The sequence below is a fragment of the Ambystoma mexicanum genome, chromosome 1p (assembly GCF_040938575.1).
Source record: "Ambystoma mexicanum isolate Mex_15411 chromosome 1p, UKY_AmexF1_1, whole genome shotgun sequence".
NCBI classification, from domain to species: Eukaryota; Metazoa; Chordata; class Amphibia; order Caudata; family Ambystomatidae; genus Ambystoma; species Ambystoma mexicanum.
This window is the reverse complement of record NC_090921.1, coordinates 82754836-82776152: the sequence shown is the minus strand read 5'-3', so window position 1 is coordinate 82776152 and position 21317 is coordinate 82754836. Positions and strand designations below refer to the sequence as shown.

At 46.7% G+C, this 21317-nt stretch overlaps 1 protein-coding gene across 2 annotated transcripts in view; it reads left to right on the top strand.

The window, feature by feature from the left end:
* The window catches only part of KIF1C (kinesin family member 1C), a 1865342-nt gene that overhangs the window by 1606013 nt on the left and 238012 nt on the right, over positions 1-21317 (top strand). For both annotated transcript variants that reach the window (XM_069643618.1, XM_069643608.1), the window contains exon 19: positions 9216-9299. In XM_069643618.1, coding sequence (XP_069499719.1) covers positions 9216-9299 — 84 coding nt within the window. The remainder of the gene's footprint in view (positions 1-9215; positions 9300-21317) is intronic.

Below are 21317 nucleotides of genomic sequence, written 5' to 3'. Positions count from 1 at the left end.
TATCTGCAACCCTACAGTCCCTTCTCTCTGCACTTAAGAGCCACCCGCTGGCTGCACTTGTGAGTTAACTGCACTTCGCCTCCTCACTGGCACTTCTCCCCTTCCGTCTTCCCCGCCCTTGCACAATCTGTATGACACAAAGCCTAGTAAGATCGTTTTGTTGTCCTCGTTTCCCCCTCCTTGTCTTGTAGCGCCTAGAAACACTTGTGTACAGGTGTGTTATAAGTGCCACATCAGATCATATATCAGATCATATATCATTATTATCAAAGAGATCATTGTTAACATTTCTTTTTACTCTTAACATTTTCTCATTGAATTTCAAAATACCCGACACATTTAAATGTTCATTTACACTAGTTGTCATCTTCAGACATGACATACACAGTATAAACCATACAAATTCATTTTCAAAAAATGTGCAAGTCTAAACATCTCTTTTTTTCAAGACAAAATTATTTAAATTCCAGATCTCTAGTCGCACCCACTTTGCACTGAAACGTATGGTGAATCCTTAGGGCGTTTATGCCTGCTCCTTTGCCGGTGGAGGCCTGCTGATATCCCTTCGAGTATCACTAATGTGAATTCGATTTTTGTTGCCCTTTACCGCCACGGCAGTCGGAGTCACATAGATTACTTGGTGTGGGCCAGGGAAAAGCTGGTCGTTCCAACAATGCACAAAGCAAATGTAGATGCGGTCTCCGGGGGGAATCTGTCTTGTGCTGATCGTTGGTAGTCTCGCTGTTTTCTCCTGTTGTCTGTTAGTAAGGGGACACAACCTGTGAAGATATAATCTTAACACTTTGCATAAACGCCCTAAGATACTCCCTAAACCCCTCTCCTAGGACTGCTGCAGTCTTGTGTGCATCGGACCCCATGCTTGTAGGTCAGAGAGGTGTTTGGAATCTATGTCTCAGTCACGATTTTGTGATGGCTCAACTGGTGGTCACTCCCTGGCTGGTTTCATAAATAATATAGTGCCAGCGGAAGGCACACTAACTACAATCTATTTAATTCTGCACACAGTTTGGCTAATCGGGCCTTAAGGATCCCATTGAGGCTCTCCACAATTCCGTTGGCCTGTGGTGTGGTACACCAAGCACAACCTATGTTTTAGTCCCAACAATGAAGTAATCTCTGTGAACAAGTTATTAAAGAAGTGGGTTCCATTATCAGATTTTAGGAGCTCAAAAATCCCCCATCTTGGAAATATTTCCCTCACCAAGAATCTTGCTGCTGGTTTATCAGGATGTACGCAGGGACCAACCATGAGAATGGACAAGCAACAACATTTAAATATCTGAAGTTACTGCACCTCATGATCATGTCCACAAAATCGATGTGGAGCTCCTTGAATGGACCAGAGAGCCTGGGCAAGACCCCACTCACCAACCTCCTGGTATTTCCAAGATTGAACTCCTTGCACACTACACAATTCCCTACAAATCTACTTATGTGCTCTTGTAAATTGGGGATAAACAAGTCCTCCTGGAGCTCTGCTGCAATTTGTTATCGAGGTATGCGACTGGCAGTGTAGTTGCTCTAGAGCCAAGAGAACTAGCTCTACAGGCATAACTACTAACCCCATCAACTCCGGTCTCTGAAGCAAAACTGTGGGTGAGAGAACACATGCTCTGTTTCCAGAGCTCCTGTTCTTCTTTGGGGTCTTTCCCTTGCATAGCTATTCTCTGGAACACAGGGACTCCGGTGTGCAGGGCTGGTAACTGTAACTGTTGGGAAACGGTTTCCATTTTCTGGGAATCTGTGAAGGGTAAATACACACTTCCTTCGCCGCCTTGTCTGTGGCATAATTCCCCAAGAGCTATTGAATTAGTGTGGGCAGCGCATTTAACTAACCCTATCTCCACTGGCGAGGTTAACGCTTCAATTAATCGGGATAGTACAGCATGCTGGATAGGGGACCCATCCGACCTCCTATTCCCTCTTCTCTGCCATCCCGATCACCCAGAAAGGACGGTAGAAGTGACGTACGCTGAATCGGAATAAACAGTGACTGCCTTCCCCTTACTTATTGCCAGCTCCTCTGAGTTCCATTAGTTCCGCCGCTTGTGAAAGGTAATGTGAAGGCAACCTTCAGTTTGACCTGGCACTCCCCATCCACAAGACCTATGACTGCTGCATCTGTGGGTCGAAAACCCATCAGCAAAAGTAATCTCCCCCCCCAACCTCCTTCCATGTTGTCCTATTTCACATTCACTCTCTTCTTCCCCTTCATAGGCGGCACAATCATGAACAATATCGCCAGGCTGCACTGGCTCGGCTATAAATGTTGCAGGATTGACTAGGTGACATCTCATGGGATGAATCGATGCATTTGACAGAATTACCTCCTACCCTGAGTCTATAACGTGGACTTAGATTTCTCTAAAATTGCAAAAGATGCATGCTCCGAGTACAATGTCACCGGGCAACCCGTAGTAATGGTCGGAGACTTTTGAATGGTAAAAGCCGCTGCAGCTGAAGCTTGCTCACTGGGTCTAGGAATCAATTGTAATACACTAAAGGTGTGTGGCATTGCGATTTTTGCTGGGTCAGGACGCTGTCATCACCTGGCCATTTGAATGGGAGAATAGAAAGAATGGCTTCTTATAATTCGGGGTTGCCAAGACCAGAGCATTGCTGATCGCAGCCTTGAGTTCCAGAAAGCAAATCCCTATTTCCTCAGACCACTCTGTCATACCTTTCACCTTCTGCCCTTCCTTGAGTCACTGTAGTAAGGGCCTCTCATAACTAGAGTAATCGAAGATCCACGATCTACAATAGTTACATAGCTCCAAAGACTGCTGCATCCATTTCACCATGACTGGCTGAGGCGTATTCTGAACTTTGGTGGCTCTCTCCGACATTACCTTTCTTCTTGCAGGTGGTGATTTTACCTGCCCCAGATACAGTACCTTTGTCTGGGACAAATAATATCACCTGGCAGTACTGGACTTTTTCTTTTTTCCACATTGTGCCTCTTCTCCAAGAGCAGGGTGAGTAGCATTATTGAGTCTCCTCGACGCTGCTACAGATTGTCCACGTACTGAATTACGGTACAGAACATGTTTACATTCCCCAAATCCATTTGAACCATCCTGTTAAAGACACTCAGAGATTCACAGTCCCCTTTGGGCAGCCTCATGCGCTCTAATCTCTGACCAGAATAGGTAAACGCCATGAGGTACTGAGAATCGGGGTGTAAAGGAACAGAGAAAAATGAATTGTTTAAGTCAATCACTCTGAAGTGGTTCGTCCCGGTAAGGATGTTACAAAGAATGGTGACAGGATTTGGTACCACTGGAAATACCACCGCGAAAATATTATTGAGGGGTTGAAAATCCTCAACCATCCTCCAACTGGACCCTTTCTTCACAGGGTATATGGCTATATTGCATGGGGACACAGAAGGTTGCATTATGCCTTGCTTCAACACCACCATAATAGTCTCATAAATCCCTTTGTCTGCGCCTCTAGACATGCGGTTCTGCCTAAACCGTGGTAATATCGCACCAGATTTCTATTTTATCCTCACTGCTCCAACACTCTTTAGCAGCCCCCCATCATGAGGATTGCTGGTCCGCAAATGGTCCGGAACTTTTTCCAAATCCTCCTTCCAAAATGGCAATATATTTCTAATGATGGTCTTGGTCTATCGCTATCTGGCAAGCCACCCCAATTTCAAAGACCATCTCTCCTGTGTCTTTGGTGTCTTCGAACAATTGCATGTTGAACACGTCCCTCGGCGTCAAGGTAGGATCGATGCACAGAACTGTGCGGCATTGTCTGCCTTCCTCATCTGTGCCTGAGAGAACCCACTCTGTTCTTCTTAATTGACAAGGTTGGATCTTGGACCATCAGGCCCTGCCTTATCCATTGCCACCCGCTATGCCATACTACGCAACAACAGACCCAACAAATTTGTCGGGTGGCCTTTATCTACAAAGACTCCCTCCTACTCTATGCCTCAGATTCCACCTGCCTCTATCAATGTGAAGCCTTCTCTGCCAAACTGTGCTGCTTGCCTAATTCCCCCATCACTATCCTTACTCACCTCCTGGTCCCATCACCACTTTCAAAACTGAGTTTCCCCAGCTCATATCCTCTAATCTCAAACCTACTTCCAAACTCCCTATACTGGGGGAACTCATCATAGGTTTTGACAACCCCGTGGATCATAACGCCTCTGCCGTAGCCAGCTCTTCTGCAGTATATGGCTTCACCCAGCGTATCCTGACACCCACACATCAGTGCAGAAGTTTCATTGCCTCCAACCTACCTGGCCCTGGTCGGGCCACAACATAATCTCCTTCACTATACCCTACCACAACAAGTGCCCCGAGGTCAACATACCCTTACCTCCAACAATTCTTCATAGCATGCGCAACCTCACCTGCGCCAAGCTACTCCCCTCCTTGACCAACCATGCCCCCCCTCCAGGACACAGATGCCTGTGTCATCCACTACAACACCCTGCTTTCTAACGCCATCAACACCCTGTTCAAAACATGCAAAGCAAAGAACTCTAGGCACAACAGCTCCTTGTTTACCGAAGACCTTCATTCAATCTATGTCCAAAAACATGCAGCTGAAGCTGCCTGACAAAAGGTTCCCACACCTGAGAACAAAGGCACTGTCTCTAACATCTCGCAAATATATAGACAAGCAATCCAATCCACCAAAGCTGCTACCTAGAACAGGATCGCCACTGCAGCCTCTGGTTCCTGTGAGCAACATGGCATTCTCTGGTAATTAGAATCCCTGGGTCACGTCCCCTCCACCACTATAAAAGACTCCCAGTGGTGCAAAGAAGTACAAAACGCCCTCACAGGAAAAATCACCAACTTACAAACTAAAATCACCACCAAGACGCCACACACACCAGTCACCTGGGCATCCACCTTGTCACCTGACCCTCCGGCCCACATCCAACCCTTCAACTTCAAAGTTATTTCCACTGCAGACCTTAAAAGACTTGAACATTCTGTGTAAAGGCGATCTCTGCCCCTCTTCCCTAGTGAAAGAATGTGCCGTACCCCTGCTTCATCATGTCGCCTACATCATTAACTCCTCCTTTGAATCCTGCTACGTACCTGCTTAATTGAAACAATCCTGGGTCACCCGCCTCCTCATCAAAAATGCATCACTAGACCCTGCCATTCCAACCCACTACCGGCCCATAATAACAGTCCCTTTTCTACTGAATACTATTGATAGGGTGGCCTATCTCCAAATTCATAGCTTTATGGAGTCCAACCATATTCTCAGCTCCCATCAATCTGGATTCTGCCCAAGACATGGCACCGAAACAGCTTGGCTGGAATCTCCCTCCTTTTGCTCCTTGACCGCTCGGCCGCCTTTGATCTTGTCAACCACCAGGCTCTTTGCCTACCTTAGCTCACTTCTCTGTCGCAGTGGTCAAATGGGTCTCATCCTTCCTCGCAGACAAAACCTCCAGAGTCTTTGCTGGTAACACCTACCTCCTGTGGCGTCCCACAAGGCTCCTGCTTCTCCCCCACCCTCTATAATGTTTACACTAAACCACTATTCGACCACCTGGACTCTCTTGGCATCCCCTTCACAAACTATGCAGACGATACTCAAATTCTGGTCCCCCTTTCTGGTAAACACACTCAGGACAGCCTGAAAATCAACACCATTTATGAAAAAACTCCTGGATGGCCAGGGGAGGGCCATTGCTCTTGGGTCCCAACCCTGGAGGCGGACGAGTGAGGGAGGATCACCTGGGCAGGGGGTCCTTGGGGACTATAGAGGACACGCCTCCGGGTGAGACATAGTATTCCTTCCGTTCCGATACACCCCTAAGCGACATCCCCTCAGTTGTCATGGGATATTATCAGCAGTCCCATCATAACCCACTGTCTTTCTATAAGAAAGGAGAAAATGACCTGGGAAATTAAAACCCAATAAAAAATCCATTCACCCATCACAATACATTTACCCCCTTCATCCGGACAAAAACCTACATGGTTTTTACATGATCTCCAGGAAAACCTACAACTCCCACAATCCTTACTTCAATTCTAGAAGTCCAACTACTGGGACGAAGGAGAGACAGATTGGAGTCATGAGGGTTACCCATAGGAATCAATGGGCAATGGATTACTGTGGGCAGTATCCATGTTGTCCCGATAATGAGATCAGGCAGAGTCGGGCATGGAGTTACACCTACTCACAACTGACTCCAATAAACTCTTTCAAAGAGTATAAAAGGTCATCTGAGCGTGCTGGGGATGCTGAAGGAACCATGAAGACCAGAAGGAGAAGTCAGCAGCTGGGAGAACTTTGGGAAGCCAGAAGTGGGAACGGACTGCCAAGACACTGAGTACAAAGGGGGTTACAGTGTGGCAGGGGAGCTGTGCCCCAGGGAACCAAAACATCAGCTAGACTTTTCTGGTAGTGTTTAAATAGGTGCTTGCTCCCTGGTTGAGTTCCAGAAACCCAAGTAGTTGAGGGGCAGGTGCTGGGAACCTGACCTCAAGTGAATCCCCATTGAGGACCCACGAACACCTCATCACTAAGGGTAAAAGATGGAGACCCTGTGACTCGAGGAAGCTAAGGTGGGATAACCTTTTGTGTCAAGAACTTTGTGTAAATCCCAAAAGTCCCTTTAACTGGCAAAGTGGGAAAAAAAACTTGAATGTGCATTCTGGGACTTGTAGTCCAAAAGAGTAAAGCTGTAACAGGGTGGTCCGGCACTGTGTGTGTGCCCAATCGAAGGTCTCGGTTAGGTAAAGGATCTCCAGCCAACCCTTGGCCTCTATCCCTAATCTAAATTGTGCTGGACTTTGGGAAGTCCCTTCTTCAGCATGTTCAAAAAAATCACCACATTCTTGTCCCATGCTTCTCACGTTTCTGCTCTCCACATCTCCTGAATGTGTTCAGCAGGGTCATCCCCCAATTCTATTGTTTTAGCTAAAATTGAATTGATATCGGGCATAGCAGGATACATAATCTACAAGTACCACATACCTTAGCCCTTAGATTATTGAAAGCTGCTCCATCATGGATATTTGTATTCAACTGAACTCCCGGATACCCAAATCTCTTCCAAAGCTCATCTGACTGCTCCCCCGCTAGGGCCGTAAATAAGCTCTTCATGTCCCCTATGGCCCTTATGACACCGGCAGTGTGTTTCTCTAATCCACTTCCCCGCCCCTGCAGTGAGCGAAGGGAGTGTCTTCATCAAGTTACTGCGGTCCATGTGTGACCAGGGGACATAATACGCCCTTCCCAGACCCTTCTGGAGCAATGGAAACTTCAGTTACTCCTGTTTTTTTTCTGGGGTTTCCCCCATCTCCCCCCTACCATTTGCTATAGCCTTCCGAGTACTGTGGAGAGTCCTATAGCTCCATGGTGTGCGGGGAACTGGGGTGACTACGCCCTGCTCGAATAACCCATTCCTCTCCTTCTTAGTTTCTTCAGGCTACTACATCCTCTGACTCTTCTATAGGCACAGAAGTATAATTGGCACTACCATAGAGTGCCGTCTCCCATCCCCCTGCTCAGCCCCTGTGACAGCATCCCTGTTCTCCATATCCACCTCAACCGTTCTGATTACCGAGTTGTCCACTCTAACAAGTACCTGCCCATGTGTCTACCTTCCTTCTACATCGCTTACCTATCTTCTCACTGTCCAATCTAACAAGTACCTGCCCATGTGTCTAACTTCCTTCTACATTGCTTACCTATCTTCTCACTTCCTCCCGCTCTTCATCTCTTTTCCTCTCTTTTCCTCTGTAGTAGCACTACCTCTTCCTCTGCTAGCCTTAGCGCTACGCTCATTTATTCATGAAGCGAGTGTCTTACCACTCTTCGCAGCCTACCCTCTAGCCTAGCAGGAAAAGGCCTAACCTTCTTCGTCTTCTGATTGCCGGTCTCACTCTTTTGCGCTCCTCCATCCTTAATCTGTCTGCTTAATCTATCTGATATTAGACCATTGCGCTTCCCTGTCTTCCTTCTGCCTGTTGCAACTATAATTTTTCATGAAAATTGATATCCTGTTTTCGTGAGCATGGCTGATAAACGCTTTCTCTTGGTACTGCACAATATCCCCTTCTTGCTGCAAACAGCAGTTTTCTAGCCGTGTATGCCCTCCTATGCAAGTTCTTCTATGTTTGTGTTCTCTTTCAAAGTGGTGAGAATCAACATTTCAGGCTCAGTAGTAAACAATTTGTTATGCGTTGCACCACTTTGTTGAACTTTGTTAGGGAATGTGGATACCTGGGCCTCTGATGTGGTGTTTTATCCTCATTTATGATGCAGTGCCAAATGTTAGAGATCAAAACCATATTATGACCTCTTTAGCAGTCTATCCTCCAAGCTTAGTAACTCAGCTGGCAGTGTAAAATGCTACAAGTTTTTAATCAGCCAGCAGAGGCTAGCACCTCACACAATAGCCATGTGATGAGCCCTTCAGCTTAAATGTTATTTAAGCCATATCAGTTCTTTATGGGGCCGACACAAATTCTTGCAAATGTAAAATGCAATATACAACTGCAAATGCTAAATTTATTATCTCTGCCAATGTGTCCTATTTCTGGGGGTATTTCCTATCTCTTTAATAAACAATAACACTTTCAAAATAATATATTGGGACCTATGGTAGAAGAAATACTGCCATAGGACTTAGTTTATTATTGTTTAACTTTTTAAAGCTCTTACCTGTTGCCAGTTCTATATTGAGCAAATAATATTTCTAACAGGACGGTCGTTAAGAAAAATGCCCAGCCTTGCACGAGTGTGCCCTTACATTATTAACCAAAAATATTTATTTTTAAAGAATTTTCCTGGACCCAAAGAAATAGAAAAATATTTCTATGGCTCTACACAATTTCTTTAAAAAATGCATTAAAATATATATTTAAGGTCTCTTACACGAGAGGATAGTCTTCAGTTTGAGGGAGAGAGTTTGGGAAGGCACAAGGTAGAAACCAGCATGCCAGGTGGTGGATGTTATGAGCACAGTTGTGATCACCTTGTGGATTTTGCAGATAACTGATGTTAAAAAACTAAAGTTTCTTAACTGGCAGGACTTGGTATATTGTCATTTGGGTTAGGTTTATAGTCGTTTTGATTGAACTATACTTCTTTTTTTTAAATGATAGTAATACCCAGTGAAATAATGGTGACAGTAGGTATGAATCTTTATGGACTGATTTTTGTGCATCAACTGATATTTGTTTCCAATACAGTGATTGTGACTTTGGAGCCAGGGGATGGAGCAGAAACGTATGTGAATGGGAAGCAGGTCACAGAATCTTTGGTCTTGAAATCCGGTAAGAAGACTTTCTTTACTCGGGATAATGTACGGGTGCTTGATCACAACTCGCCTGCGTTAAAAAAGAAAACAATTATCGTTCAAGTAGTATTTTTGAAAGTTGGCAATGCATATTCTTTTCAATGCTTAATGCAACAGTTTGTGTGTACCTGCCCATCGAAACCTCAGATTGTTTTAAACTCCTATCCCATTTACATTAAAGGTGCAGTTTTTGAAGTACTCCATACAAGCAGAACATTAAATCATTGTTGCAAATCAGCGTTTTGATATTCTCTTTCTCACAAAAGGACCTCAGGAACGTATTTCCAATTTATCTCTGTCTAATAAATTACATCTTCCCACAGATTCTGCATCTTAGATGCTTCATAGGCGGCAACAGCTGGCATCATATTAATCTTTCTATTTTTACCTGCAGGGGGTGTGCCCTAGCACCAAACCTGTTAGACGGCCCACTCTTAATCCCAGACAGCCCCACCCAACCCCTTCATATCCTTGTATTGGCTTTAATGTACCTCCTCTAATTTCCCATACCTTGGACTTTGGTCCCCCCAGAGTGCATCCAAACTACAGCGCGTTGCGACCATACCAATGGCTATACAAATGAAGCATTACATTACATAGTCCCTCAGTACACTAAGAAAAATATGGTTATGATGTCACTGTAATGTGACATATATTTCATACAAGAATGGATTATCATATGTAGCATCATCAGCGTGTCAAGGCTCCTGTTACCACGGGAAGTCTATGAACCCAAATAACCCCCTCTTTATGTGGTCAGCCCCGTTATTTCAACATGACTTTTTGGGAAGAAGAGAGGGTCTTCCCACTACCCTTCGCCGATTCTGAATGAACCACAATGAATCACTTTAAGGTACTAAGAGTCCTATTAACGCTCAACTCACCCTAAACAACAAAAACTTGCCATAATTGCACCAATCAAACACATCCGCGACATCATATGGGAAGACCAGTGAGAATCCAAGCGCACTTAAATGCCCTTCATATTTTGAAGCCTAGGCATTTTCCTCGCAGTCTACGAATCTCAAACTTTGCTTTTTATTTTAGATCTTTCATTTTGTGAGACCCAGGCCTTTCTCCCACTGTTGAGTAGTCTCAAATTTAAGTGTGCCTATATCTGCAACTCTGTGAAGCCTAGTCCCTTCTCCCACATTCCAGGAACCTCAAATTTAGGAGTGTTTACATCTGCCATTTTGTGAAACTCAGGTCTTCACCAACCGTCCAGGAACATACGGCTACCCGCTGAAAGCAACTAATCACAGCTTGATCACTACCCAACTAAGAACCAAGGCCAGGTCGTTCACCTCCCACAACCGACTGATACCCCAACTGCCTACCATCTCTCCAACGCTTAATATCCCAACACCTAGACTTTCCACCCACAGGAAAGAGAGATCCAAAACCCAAATCCACTATTTAGGCAGTCCCCCGTGAAACCCCCAGCAAACTACCTGCACCCTAGAACAACCCAAGCCCAGAATCCTCCAAATATCTCAATCACTCATACGGAGACACCCCAGCCAGTCTACAACAACAGCGCACGATATCACAACTACCCCACAACTAGCCGCGGATTATAACTATGTACAAAGGAAGTGAGACCACATAGGGCACCGCGCAGTCACAATGCTCAACACCATCCAAACCACAAGAGATCCTACAGGTAGGGTACAGCCCCTGTAACCCAAAAAATCCAAGCCCTGCGACCACCTAGTGCCACAAGATGCCCCGACACAGAACATGACGCAGCCAAAGAAACGCAGAACAAGGAACAATCCTGATACAAGCGCTCCCTCTTCCAATAGAAACTGCCACAAATACAGAAGACACTCCTACAAATACCACAACCAACAGAACAAACAACATGAGAAGAGAAAAATCCCTATACCTAACACAGTACCTCGCAACTGCCTCCACACTGCCACACCACACCACAATGCCACCGGCAGTCCTAGGCAGACCGAAAACCTATTGGAACCTCGCAGGAAAAGAAGAGAAGATCTGAGAAGAGAAAGGAACGAAATCAACGCCCTCACTCCCTATATCACAAAAATACAAGGGCAGCATCAACAAGTACATCAAAACATAGAAGATGAAGAAGTAGAAGATTTTTCACACAGCTATCAATCTAAGAGAACGAATCAACGCTGAAGCAGAGCCCACGAAGCTCCAATCAATTTGTGTAAGCGAAACAGGAGCAACCCAACAGAACTACTGCAAGACAAAACAGACAAAAAATAAACAGAACACCATCGAAAAGATTCATTGTAACCTGCTCAACGCAAGATCAATGTCCAAACATGCCACCAATATTTTTGACGACCTGTGCAACGGGGGCATTGACATCCTATTCATAACCAAAATTTGGCTAGATGAAAACTACAAAATCACACTCCACAACTGCCTCTCTGACAACTTCAAGTGCTCACAGGCAAGCAGAAAAAACGAGGGGGACTGGCAGTAGCTTACAAGGAAAACCTGAAAATTAAAACAGATGAACCACTAAGTGTCAAACTGTGAATCCCTAATCGCTCACCTAACAGCAAACCCCAAAACAAACCTCAAATTTGTTCTAGTTTAAAGACCCACGTATGATGCAACCATCTTGGACGCCTTCACAGAAGCCATAAACAACCTAGCCATCGAGCAGGAACACCTGATAATCCTGGGAGACTTCCAAAATCTGGTTTCAAGAAGAAACCGCCAACTCACAGAAATCACTAGCCAAACAATTGAAGACAATGAAACTACATCAGCTAGTCAAAGGTGCAACTTGCACAGCGGGCCATACACTAGACGCAATCTTTGCCAACAAAAACCTCATCACCACGGCACCACCAATACAGATCTTCGAAGGGATTGTGTCCTCCGACGTATTCCTTATCTTTGATAATTTGTTTCCAGCTTGCTGGCCTTTGATTTTTTTTTCTCAGTAGAGGGCGCTGCACATCGACATCTGTCGAGTTGGTGTCCCTCGACAGCCACCCTATCAGCGCCGACGTCACCATGCCCATAAATAGCCATGCGCAGCGTCCGTTGCTAAGGTTGGTGCCTCGGAATATCGTTGCTCAGTTCTTCAGTCAAATATACTTCATTATTCCTCGAGAATACCGACTCGTACTCGATGGCTTCCTCATCCGAACAGACTCCTCCACGGTCCAGCTTCAAAAAATGTCGAGACTGTGGAAAGAAAATGTCGTTGACGGATCCTCACAGGATCTGTTTGTGGTGCCTGGGAGTTGAGCACCATTGTTCGGAGTGCGAGGACTTCATGTCCATGACGGCGAAAGCCTTGAAGGAGCGGAAGGGTAAGCTCGAGAGAGGTAAGGCAGTTAAAACTTCTTCGAAAGTTTCCTCGGCGGAGTCGAGACATTAGTCTCCTCGCCATCACAAAAGACATTCTCCTTCTAGGTCTCGAAGCAGTTCCCATCACTCTGCGAGATCTATACATTCAAAAAAGAGACGTCAAAGAATCCCCTTCCTCGTCGTCTCCTTCTTCCATCTCCCCGAAAAGGGTCGCCTGCCCAGAAGCCTAGTTTGTGAAGGAAGTGGCAGACATAATCTAGCTGGATCTGAGCTTGTTCCGAAGATACAGCCCTGATCAGTCAATCGTCAAGGTAGGGGTAGTTGTGAATCCCTCCCCTCCCTAGACTTGCCGCCACTATCGACATTAACTTGGTAAAGACCCTCGGGGCGGAGGTCAGCCCAAATGGCAGAACTCGAAATTGATAATGAGAGCCGCCAATTGCAAACCTCAGGTATTTCCTGTGTTTGAGATGGATTGGCACATGGAAATAAGCATCCTGGAGGTCCAGAGATACCAGTCGGTCCTGGAGCTGGAGGGCCTGAAGGATCTGAGAGAGAGTTACCATCTTGAATTTGTCCTTCCTGAGGAACTTGTTACAAAACATAGCTCTCAGGCTGAGTGGGAGGAATTCAGGAAAACGATGCTTAGCGTCTTCGAGAAAGCGGCCTCGACCCCTTCGAAGACTGCTGAGGGTGATACCCTGGGTGAAAGACCCGAAAAATCAAAACGCTGCGAGTCGCAGCACCTGGCGAAAGAAGCTACTCAAGAGCGTCACAAACCCTCGAGTAAAGGCAAGGTCGCATCTTCGACGTCGAAAATCTCTTCGACGCATAGATCTGCGTCTTCAACGCTATTATCGAAGGGTTCTTCAACGCACAGGTCAGTCGATTCGACGCCGTCTTCAACAACGATGCCGAGAAAGGACAAACCCACGGCCACCTCACAGCCAGTGGCCATACCCAGAGCCTCGATCACGAGAATTTCAACAAGCTCGAGTAGAATTCAGATACTCTCGAGTTCCTCGAGGCCTCTACCAACTTTCTCGACGCCTTTTTCAATGGCTTCGAACCCTTTAACGTCCGCGCCGACGTTTTCTCAGCCAATTATGATGAATTTGGCCCCTTCTGCTCTGGAAATGGGATTTATACCATTTCCAAGATCTGATCATCCCAGAGCCTTAGCATCTATTTATGAAGAAGGGGAGAATTCGGGTCAGGAGAGACCTTTTCAGTTGCAGAGATCTGCAACTCCTGTACCAGAGGAATTTACCTCTGAGGAAGGTAGATTAAAGGATCTCCAAGAATCCTTACATGAAGCAAGTGGGTTGGACACTTCCCCAGAAGTGGAATTTGCCAAACCAGACCCAGGGGAACATGCTGAACACCCCTTATAGAACCTTGATGGCAAGGATAATCGAGTTTATGGGGTGGTCTACACCCTCACTTGCTTTTCAGCAAGACGACCTCACAGACATTTTGGTTAAAGGTCCACAGGAGGATCCTGTGGTGCCATTTCATGCAGCATTACAAAGGAAAATATTGCCAAACTGGGAAACCCCTGAGGTTATCCCGGCGGTTAACAAAAAATTATCAGCCAAGTATAGGGTGTCTACTGCTGACCCTGAATATTTATCCAGACACCCAACTCCGGAGAGTCTGGTTGTTCAGGCAGCAACTTCATCAGGTAGTAAATCGGCTTACCCTACTGTTCCACAGGACAGGGATGACAAGAGATATGACTCTATGGCCAAAAAAGTATTTTCTGCATGTAGCATGGCGTTGAAATCCATCAATGCTACTTGTACGCTCGCAAGGTTCAGCCACACACTTTGGGAGTGTGCTTCATCAGCGGCTGACTGCCTCCCGGAGGGAGAAGAAAGGGAAGCGTTTCTAAACATCATTAAGGATGGTAAAGACGCAATGTGCGAATCCCTTCAAACTGGCATCGATTCTGCTGACAGCATCAGCAGGGCCATGGCGGCAAGTACAACAACCCGGAGATTTGCTTGGTTGCGAAAGTCTGGTTTTGCTCCAGATGTGCAAAGCAGACTCTTGAATATGCCCTTTGACGGCTCTTCATTGTTTGGTAAGAAGGTGGATGACAGTTTAGAAAAGCTTCAAACATAAAAGGCAGCAGAAAAATCCCTGGGAGCTGCAATCCGTCAGACACCATATCGCCCCTCAGGAACCTCTTGGAGAGGTAAGTCCTTTCGCTTCCATTCCGCATTCGGAAGAGGCAGAGGACAGCCGGTTCAAAGGGGTCAGAAAAAATTCACCCGAGGTGGACGGGTTAAAAATACAAAAGCCGCAGCAGCAGCAGGTTCCTCTCTACCCTCTGCATCTGCATCAGCCGCCTCCAAACCGCTCTGAGGGCTCTCCTCACAAGACACCAGTAGGGGGCAGGTTAACTCAACATCTGACGGAATGGCAGGCTATTACGTCAGATGCTTGGGCATTGGAGACAATTGCCCAAAGTTACTGCCTGCCTTTTCTACGCATCCCTCAGTCATCCACCGGGGAACAGCTCTCTGATTGTTCCAGATCCGCTCCTCTTGCAGGAAATTGTAGACCTGCTAGAGAAAGGTGCCATAGAACCAGTACCTGTAGCGGAGAGGAACAAGTGCTGGCACTCCCCCCGCCCCAATCCCCTCTCCCCTACTTTCTCATACCGAAGAAAGACCGAGGACTGAGACCTATCTTGGATTTACGAGAATTGAACAAGTTCCTCAGGAAGGACAAGTTCAAGATGGTAACTCTCTCTCAGATCCTTCCGGCCCTCCAGCTCCAGGACTGACTGGTATCTCTGGACCTCCAGGATGCTTATTTCCATGTGCCAATCCATCTCAAACACAGGAAATACCTGAGGTTTGCAATTGGCGGCTCTCATTATCAATTTCGAGTTCTGCCATTTGGGCTGACCTCCGCCCCAAGGGTCTTCACCAAGTTAATGTCTGTAGTGGCGGCAAGTCTAAGGAGGGGAGGGATTCACATCTACCCCTACCTGGACGATTGACTGATCAGGGCTGTATCTTCGGAACAAGCTCAGATCCAGCTAGATTATGTCTGCCACTTCCTGCACAAACTGGGCTTCTCCCTCAATTTAAAGAAGTCACAGATGATACCATCACAGAGACTCCAGTTCATCAGAGCGGTCCTGGACACTTCTCTGGGAAAAGCCTCGCCACCAGAGGTGAGGGCTCAAGATATTCTGCAGATGGTCACCAAGTTTCAAAATGCCCAACATCTCCCAGCCTTCGACTTTTTGAGGTTGCTAGGCTTATGGCATCCTGCATCTTTCTTGTGACAGAGGCTCGCCTGAGAATGAGATCTCAGGCGAGTGGGCACTAAGAACCCAGTGGTCACAGTTCTCAGGAAAAATGACAGATCTCCTTCGTATTCCGGACAAGGTAGCCCGAGACCTTCAATGGTGGGCTTATCGAGAGAACATTTTGAAAGGAGAACTGTTTTGGCAACCATGGCCGGAGATAACAGTAGTCACGGATGCCTCACTCACGGGGTGGGGAGCCCATGCCAACGACTTGACCATCAGCGGTCGTTGGTCTCCATCGGAGTCCAGACTACACATCAACCTATTGGAGCTGAGAGCGATCAGACTAGCGCTGAAAGCTTTCCTGCCATCAGTACAGGGAAAAAATGTCCTGATAATGATGGACAACAGAGTGGCCATACACTACCTCAACAAAAGAGGCGGCGTGGGATCACTGCCACTGTGCAGAGAGGCGCAATGCAGCTCTGGTTTTGGGCAATTCAAGAAGGAATCTCTCTATCTTCAGTTCACCTAGCCGGAGAGAAGAACTTGACGGCGGACGCTCTGAGCAGGCAGGGCACAGTCTCTAACGAGTGGGAACTAGCTCAGGAAGTCCTTCAGGAGATCTTCGCCCTTTGGGGAAGCCCTCAAGTGGATCTGTTCGCCACCAGTACCAACAGGAAGTGCGATCTGTTTTGTTCAAGGGAATTTCACACCCTTAAAACTGTCTTATTAGTGGCACTAACATCTGCTAGAAGGGTGAGTGAATTACAAGCTCTATATTGTAAACCCCCTCATACATTTTTTCATAAAGACAAAGTTGTCGTACAGGTGAAGCCTAATTTCCAACCAAAGGTGGTTTCTGAATCCCACATAACTAATTACCTTACCTTCATTCTATCCTCCTCCCCATCCGGGAAAAGAGGAAGAAAGGCTACACAGGCTGGACCCAAGGCGGGCTTTAAACTTTTACATCAGCAGACTAACTAGGATTAGGCAAGCAGACCAACTGTTCGTAGGTTACTCAGGGCACAAATTTGGACTACCGATAACAAAACAGACCATTTCCAGGTGGCTTTTTTTGGCCATTCTGGAATGTTACAATCTAGCAGGGAAATAGCCTCCTCAAAATCTTAGGGCTCATTCAACCAGGGGTATCGCAGCCTCTTCGGCCCTCCAAAGAGGGGTTCCGGTTCCAGACATGTGCGGCTGCCACATGGTCGTCCGCACATACCTTCACAAGATTTTACAACCTGGATTCCTCCTCTAGTCAAGAGACTAGGTTTGGCAAAGCCATATTACATTGTTAATTCCTAAAGGGAAACATGGCGTTTTTACTCACCTCCAATTACACACCACTGCTATGGGAGTCTATCAAAGATAAGGAATACGTCGGAGGACACAATCCCTTCGAAGAACAAGTTACTTCTTACCTGGTAACGTTCTTTCGATGGGATGTTCCTCCGACGTATTCCGTATCGCCCCTCCCATCCATCCCCTCAGTAATACTTCCCTTCTGGTTGCAGTTTACACTCCTTCAAGGTCAATAACCAATTCATGCATGACTTATCTTATGCTACAAAACGGAACTGAGCAACGGACGCTGCGCGTGGCTATTTATGGGCATGGTGACGTTGGCGCCCATACGGTGGCTGTCGAGGGACACCAACTCGACGGACGTCGATGCGCAGCGCCCTCTACTGAGAAAAATGTTTCTGAGGTCAGCAAGCTGGAGACGAATTATCAAAGATAAGGAATGCGTCGGAGGAACATCCCATCGAAAGAACGTTACCAGGTAAGAAGTAACTTGTTCTTCTGGAGCAATCACCTCATCGTAATCACGCTACCCAGGACAACAGCCAAACAACCGGACAAACTGACCACCAACATGAAAAAATATTTGGTGGACCATCAAAGCTAGTAACCTAATAGAACTGGAAATCAACATACCACTGACCACGGCTCTGGACGAAGCTAACCTGGACAAAAAACAGAACTACTGCACAAGTGGATCTCCGAAACAATCGATATCTCCAAGGGAAGACCTTTATCCCATCACGCAAAAGAGTAACAGCAAAATGGGTTAACCCACTTCTCAGCGACATGAAAAGACAAAACAAGACGCTTATACTAGAGAGGAGGAACAAATACGACCAGGCAAAGAAACTACAATTCCAGCGACAAATCTGCTCATACAAAAAGGAAATCCACAAGGCCAAAAATAATTTCTACAACAACCACATCTCCAAAGCTGGCAACACTGTTTAACATCAAACTAAATAAGAAATCCACCTGGCTTCAACAACACACCCATGTCCTCACTGAAACTATGCAACAACCTCGCTGATCACTTCAAGAACAAAATCGGCACCAAATTATACAAAGCAGACCAATCTACCACAACACACAACCAACTTTGCCAGCCGAGGATCATCAGAATAAACTACAAAATGTTCCCCAAATATCAGTGGAGACATTCATCAAGCTGGTAAGAAACTGCAACAAAGCCGGCTCCCCCATGGATCCCTGCCCCCGAGACATAGGCAAATCAATCCTCACGCAAGGAGCACCCATGGAACACTACAGGAACCTTTTCAACCAATCACTGTTAGCAGGGAAAGTACTGCGATCATTCAAATAGGCAAACATGAAGCCACACCTCAAAGACACAGCAGGCAGCGTGGAAGATTACACAGAAGAAAACCTTCTGCTGGACCAGGCGCGAGTAGGCTTCAGACCGATGAGAAAAACAGAAACAGCACTGCTCTAAATCTGAGACGACCTGAAGGCTAATGCAGACTCAGACACAAGCGCAGCTCTAATACTTCTGGATCTCTCAGCACCATTTGGCACAGTAAACCATGACATCCTCATCAGGAGATTGGAAGAAATAGTAATCCCAGACCTAGCCTTAGACTGGATTAAATCTTTCCTAACAGAACATAAACAGTCTGGATTAAACCCTTCAAATCCACCCATGGAGCACAACAAGGATACTCCCCAGCTCTGCTGCTCTTCAACATTTACCTGGTCCCACTAATCAAGCTCATCAAAAGACATGGCCTCACTACAACTACGCTGATGACGCATAGATTGTCTACAAAGTACAAAACACACGCAAAGAAAACACAAACCTGTAAGAATGCCTACAAGAACTCTACGGCTGGATGAACACAAACAACCTCAAACTCAACCCTGGCAAAACATAATTAATGGTTATATCCAAACACAGCCACTACATCCCATGGCCAACAGAACTGGGAACGGCACAGACACCATCAACCACAGTAAATAACCTCAGAGTCCTGATGGACAACAAACCAACACTTAAGCCACAAGTAAATGCTATAATCAAAAAATGCTTCTTCCTCCTGCACACAGTAAAAAGGATCCTACCGTTCCTCTCCTTCACCCACAAAACACTCACCATAGTCGCACTCGTGTCCAGAGTAGATTACGCCAACAACCTATGCCTAGGAATGCCAGAACGCCTACTAAAGAAACTTCAGCATAGCCAAAACGAAGTGGCCAGACTCCTGCTCAAACTACCACAAAGAGAACACATTAGCCCAGCACTGACAATACTACAATGGCTACCGATAAAACAGAAAATGAGGTTCAAAACAATGTGCATAATGCACAGAGCAATCCTTGGCCGAGGAGCAGAGTTCCTTAAGAAGAAAATAACCATCTACCATCCAGCAAGACATCCCAGATCAAGCTACGACATTTCGTCTAGAACCAAAACCATACAATAAAAGACAATTCTGAGGAGCATCTTTCCCATGCCTGACTCCTAAAACATGGAATTCCCTACCAAAAAACATAGGCAATACAAGGGATCATCTGGAATTTAGCAAACGACTAAAAACGTGGCTCATTACCCCAGAATCAGAAGGGAACAAGTAGGAATCATGCATTCTGGCAGGAACAGGAAGCCCAGGGAGGGACCTACAATCCCTTGCCTAACCATCCCCAACTGGTGGGCGTAGGGAGCACATTTGGACCTCTGATGCACATACTCCACCAAGCTTACAGAGGAATACCACAGTAGGCAGGGACCCCCCACAAGAAGGCAAGGGAGCGCCCCATAACCCACCTAACCATCTCTAACCCTAGGGCGGCGGAGGGCAACACACCTCCACGACCCATGTCCACGCACCGCTAGACTTCTACAGACGCACCTACCAACTAGGATGCCAAATAATATCAAAGCACCCAGTATGGTCATAGATGCCGACCACAGAAACCAAAGCAAAGAGGTAACTACCCCCCACCCCCTCTGCTAACCCAATACAAAAACCTAATTTTTCTGCCAACTCTTCCCCTATAGAAACTCAGACGACCACATCTCTGCACAGCAAACCGCATGTACTTCCCCACACTGCACCAACATAGTAAAAACACATAACCATGCACAACAGCACATGGGAATCGCTCAGACTCGTAAAACATTGCTCCTAAGCTCAACGAACGATGCAAAACGAACTGAAGCTGCCAACGGAACATCATATCTCACGTTCCTATTCCTACTGCTACTAACCTCTTCCACAGCCTCCCTGTTTCACACCGTCCTCTTTCAGATCCGCCAGAGCACCACTCAGATGGTGATAGTGCACGGTACAAGTAACCTTTAACATTAACATGAGAAACAAACAATAGACCGTAGGAGCCCCCACCAGCAGCCACCCACGCGCTCCAACTCCTGGAGGCAGCGCAGCGACCGCAACCGCGACCGCAACGGGTCATCCCTCCCAGGCTCGGAGGTGAAACCACCAGCCCTGCCAGGGCCCCTCCATCTGCCCACACTGCCCCCACATCAAGGACAAGCACCGGTGACCCATCTGGGCACGCACCGCACCGACATTTCTTCCTGAAACAAAATGTCGGGCGCGATGCGGCATGAAGTCGAGGCTCGGCTTCCCCCGGGCGCCTAGCAACGAGTGCATTTAAACTCAAACTTCCCCCGGCAGGCGGAATAGCCGGCGGCCAGTCGAAGGCCAGTATAAGGCCCTGTTTTGCCCCTGTTTAGCGCATGTGAGCGCAACACCCAATCTACATTCTGGACCAAAACCATTCTGTTGTGTTGGAGCCCTCATACCCGGAAGCATCTCCGACTGCACCAAGGAGGAGTAGAAGCTCTCCTCACTCACTACAGAAGCAGCAGGCGATAGGATCGAGACCGGGTTCCTTTACATATTCAAGGTAGGCCAGCTGCCTCTCTCTGCTGCACTTTAGATTTCGGCAACACGTCTGTTTTCCCTACCTTAGATAATTGAACCTTAGCATTCTAACCTGCCAGCATGTACCGATAAATTTTCGCTCTGGCACACTATTACCGTCTTCACTCATGGCACTTCTAGCTCATCAGCCTCAGGCACGTCTCGGAACCCAACTGCTGCCCTACGGCTTTTTTGGCCT